Raw genomic sequence first — 4,813 nt, 5'->3', positions numbered from 1 at the left:
TCTAAACAGAATAAACTGGAACAAGTAGAGAAAGAATTGTTGAGAGTATCAGTAAGTAGTTTTTCTGTTCATTTCTTACTAAATTTCCTTCATACGTTTTTTGCTTTAGTTATTTGGCCATGTATCCCTAATGAGGTATATTATATCCTAAGAGAAAATGGACTACAAAAAACAAAGGAGAGAAAGAAAAAAAAAAAGACCTGTTTTCTGTAATCATGTTGATAGTGATAGTAGTGGAAATCATTATTCTGAACCTATTGTGTAATAGGTACAGATGGATACATATCAGGATATTAATATTAGGAACCAAGACTTGGGGCTAAGAGAAGAAATAGAAGTCACCTTTGAAAATCTGTGTTTGTTTTCAGGTATTTCCAAAATAGTCTTTAGAATGTATTATAACTTGCTTTACTAGGAATTTATGAAGCCTTTTCTCCGTTTCAATTTTTAGTTTATTCCCAAGATGTGAAGGGAAAATGACCAAGCAGAGCACACTGAGCAGCAAAATTAGGAAAGCTGTATGGGCTCCATAATGATACTGGAGAACTGACAAAGATCATGAAGCTTACAGGGGAAAGTTTATTTTTACATTTTTCAACATAAAAAGAGAAAATTAATTGAATTAACAGAAGCCTACTGTGTAACTTAAAGAGGAGAATCTCTGCTGTAGTTTTAACTCCGTTTTGTTGCTTCCCCTTCTCTTTTTGCTTTGTGGTTGCCACCTCCAACAGTAAGTTCTGGATTAAAGAAGGAGAGGCTAGTATATATCTCCAGAAAGAGTTTTGCTTTTTTTTGGTTTTATATTTTAAGATGTTCTTGTATTTTTAATCCACTTATTTCTAAAAATTTTTTTTTTTATCTTATTGAAGAAAAAACCCTCACAGGCTGGTCACATAGGATAATACGTATTTTGTTCATTTTTCATTTTAAGCTTTTTATCGGACTTTTGTCCTAGCAGGCAGTAATGTTGGCTCTCTATTCCTCTCTTTGTCCAGTTATCTCTACAGATAATGCTTGCGGTCTTAGTTGGTGTGATTATGACCCACACAGAGCCAACAGCCTTACTGTTGGAGACGCTTGGGAGAAGGGTAGCAAGGGAAAGCAGGATCACACACGGGGAATTTGGGAGGTGATAATTACTGCCCGCCAGTTGTCATTTATGCCCATTGTAAACCTGAACAGTGGTGTTCACAGTGGAGAGCGAGGCCTGGGTTGTGGTCATTAGAATGGGATTTGCCTAAAACCTGGAAATCAGTTAAGACACGGAACGTAGAAAGGAGGCAGTTACCTTAAGACGCGGTAAAGCGTTAGCAGTGTTCTGGTGCTGAGAGGAACGCGTGACGCCATAGAGATGCCACGAGCTGCGGCAGGAAAAGATGAGAAACATGAAAAACGCAGTCCCCTAACACCCGAATGCTTTTCATTGGTGTACGTCCGCAGTTTTTAGGGGGAAATACTGTTTCTATGGAGTCACTCAAATTGAAGTGTTAGCCTGACAAGCAGCCTGGATTAGAGACAGAATTCCGGCCAGGAGCCGGGGACAAGGGCCTACCGGAGCTGGTAAACTGAAAGGTATCCAGATGGAAACAGCCGTTGGATCGTTGAACTCTGGCCTGATACTAAGGGGAGCAAGGTGCCGGAAGCTCCCCTGGGTCACTGAAAACAGACATTTATGAATTAATAAAATGGAGACGCGTGGTGTCGCTCCTGGTAGCTGCACTCACACTGTTTGTCCATTCTCCCTCCCAGACTGACGGAGGCTGCTCTGGAAACACCAGAGGGGTCTCTCGGGGCTCTGTAAGAGGCAGGACAGCGTCAGGATCAGTCTGAGACCGAGGCCACTGGAAAGGGCATGACAGGGATGCCTCCTTTGCTCTCAGAGCACCTTTTTAGGTCTGCACGTGAGCGTTGGCATCACTGGCCTCCTCGTAGTATGTGAAAATCTAGAGTATTACCCGTATTAAATGCATTAACATATGCAGTTCATTGAATCTTTTGGCTGTTTAATTTTTTCTAATCTCTCTTAAAAAGCAAATATAAATTTAAGAAACTTTATAAAGTGTTTTTAAATTCTTTCAAGAAATACCATTATATCCTGTGTAAAATCAAGGTACGGTGTGTTCTCAAAGGCAATGAAAATTACTTGATTGTAAACTTCTCTTCATGTGTGCTTGAGTGCTGATCTAATTAATGGAATACATGATTCATAAGAAGGTATGTTGTGGCAGTTAGGATCATTTATGCTTTAAAGAGTTTAAGAAATTATTTTTTGGTACTTTTAGCAAATCTTGAAGGAACCCAAAATGGCTGCTTCCATTATGAATCCCTATATAAAGCGTTCCGTGAAAATGAAAAACCTAAATGACGTGAGCACAAAAGAGAGGTTCTCTCCTATCACATCCAACCTGATCAGTAAGTATTAGATCTTTTCCACTGAAGTCCCTGAAAATCTTGTGACTGAAAATGTGGTCCATGGACCAGGAGCATCAGCATCCCCTGCCTTTTGGCAGTGAAGCACCTCAGGACTTAGCCAGCCTGCTAAATCAGAATCTGCATCTTAACTAACTCCCCAAGTGAATTGTTTGCGCGTTAAAGTTTGAGGAGCACTGTCTGAAGGATGTTAAGATGTAAGAAAGCAGTTGCAGTCAGTACTTTGTCTGGAGAAGACCAGTGGGATTCACACCAAGAAAATGGTTTGTAGCCAGTGGTTGTACCTCGGTCCTTGAAGACATTTGCATTCTTTGGTGCATTTGGCTTGCTTTTGAAGTCTCTTGGTCAACCAGAATACGAGCTCCAAAGAAAATGTGTTCATGTCGTCATCTTTGAATATAGATGTATGTTAATTTGAGGTTAGATTCCAACCAGAAATAGGAGAATCAGATTGCAGGCTTGGATGAAGATTGCTGCTGCAGACCTGTGAGACCTCCCCCCACACCCACCTTACTAATTTAGATGTGAATCAGTGCTGGTTCTTTCAAATGCTGAATATACTTTTTAAATAACAAGTTGCGTCGCCTTTATTCACATTCTTGAAGGATGTTGAATATGGCATTTTAAGGCCACAAATCTAAGTTTGCTTTTGAGGTGAATATAATACCTCATGAATAACGTGTTTTGAGTTTCATATTACTAAGACACTTTACCTTTCCCAGATTTGCTTGCTGAGAATGGTCGCTTGAACAATACCCCTGGAGTCATTTCTGCCTTTTCGACCATGATGAGCGTCCACCGTGGAGAAGTACCGTGCACAGTGACCACTGCATCTGTAAGTGACACCCTGTTGCCACTAGATTTGCTTTGACATGCCATGCATCACATTTTGCATAACGAAAAGAAAAAAACAGGCTGAAATCCAGGAGTTGGTAAAGGTGACTTGTTGCTTAGGAGGTTCGCTTCAGGTCTTAAACAGTTGCGCTCTGGAAGGGCCAGTGTGGATCTTCTTAGTGCCTCCCTAACCAGTGACTACTCAGAAGGACCATACTAGGTTAGAATATGTTAGGAAGTAGTGGTTATTTTCCTTTTACAGCTTTCAGTTATTTTGTAAATACCTTAGTAAGTAGGCTTCTGGAACTAGAGTGTCTCATCTTCTGTGGTGGTGAATGGGAGGGTAGGGCACATAGGCCCTTTGATCTTGTTGGCATTGCTGGAGTGGGCTATAATGACACCATTTTTCGAAACCTACTGTGTGCTAGGTACTTTATAACTTATTATTTTAATATCAGGGTTCTAGGTGAGGTAGAATTATCCTTGTTGTATAGATGAGGAAACCCAAGGAAATTAAGTTGCTTGCCCAAGGTGACAAAACATGGAATCAGGATTTGAACATAGGCCTGTCTTTCAGAAGTGCATGTTCCTTAAGCAACACTTATGTCCCCAGAATTAATTTTGTTGATGTCTTAAATACATGTTTCCTTCCTACTGCAGTTGAATCGGTGCAGGAAAACAGCCTGTGGGGCTTAATTATCAGTAGAGGATGGTAGGTTGGCTTGGAAAATACACAGCACCTGACCTCGTCTAGATTAATATTTCTGGTGTTTAATAGATATTCTGACTCTCCGAAAAAGCACAATTTCAAAGAGACAGTTTAGCACATAGTAACATTTGCACACTTGTAGCTCAATAGTTGGTGCCACCGAAGCACGTAACTGGCCGAGAATCATTGACGTTCAGGCCTTCGTCTGAGCCCACTGGGACCGCAGCAGCTCCCCCTGACAGGGGAGCCCAGACGAGGCTTCACCCGGCACATGGCCACACCGTCCCTGTGGCTAAGCCCTGGTACAGGTCACTCAGATTACAAGGACATGATTTTTTTTAAAGGGTGCATATTTGGGGCGCCTGGGTGGCTCAGTCGTTAAGCGTCTGTCTTCAGCTCAGGTCATGATCCCAGGGTCCTGGGATCGAGCCCCACATCGGGCTCCCTGCTCAGCGGGAAGCCTGCTTCTCCCTCTGCCACTCCCCCTGTTTGTGTTCCCTCTCTCGCTGTCTCTTTCTCTGTCAAATAAATAAATAAAATTAAAAAAAAAAAAGGGTGCATATTTTTGTAAAAGTTTTTTAGAACCAGCTGTTGCTAATGCTTTTGATGTTGAAACTCCTTGGGTAAATAAGTTTCCACTGTTTAAAAACAAAACAAAAAAAAATTACTCCTTGACTAATGACTTAGGGCATAGACTATGGAAATAGACTGATAGCGAATATTGGAGCAAGTGGGACCTTCGGTGAGTTTCTTAACCACTCCGAACATCCTTTCTCTCATACGGAAAATGAGAGTAAGAACTGCTAGCTGCCCAGAGTCATCTAGATTCCAGGAGATGGT

The 4,813-nt window shown here is 41.4% G+C and overlaps 1 protein-coding gene across 1 annotated transcript; it reads left to right on the top strand.

Moving 5' to 3' along the window:
• Positions 1–6: 6 nt before the first annotated feature.
• Positions 7–4,806, top strand: LOC102749060 (ATP synthase peripheral stalk subunit OSCP). Its single transcript, XM_081809921.1, has 3 exons — positions 7–51; positions 2,283–2,412; positions 3,153–4,806. Exons 2-3 carry the CDS (start codon positions 2,304–2,306, stop codon positions 3,299–3,301), a joined length of 258 nt encoding a protein of 85 aa, XP_081666047.1. The 5' UTR covers positions 7–51; positions 2,283–2,303; the 3' UTR covers positions 3,302–4,806.
• The last annotated feature ends 7 nt before the right edge of the window (positions 4,807–4,813 follow it).

This window comes from Leptonychotes weddellii, unplaced genomic scaffold, assembly GCF_054177405.1.
Source record: "Leptonychotes weddellii isolate Sample4059 unplaced genomic scaffold, ASM5417740v2 HiC_scaffold_15468, whole genome shotgun sequence".
Lineage (NCBI taxonomy): Eukaryota > Metazoa > Chordata > Mammalia > Carnivora > Phocidae > Leptonychotes > Leptonychotes weddellii.
Note: the sequence above shows the minus strand (reverse complement) of the source record. Positions and strands in the feature narration are given on the sequence as shown.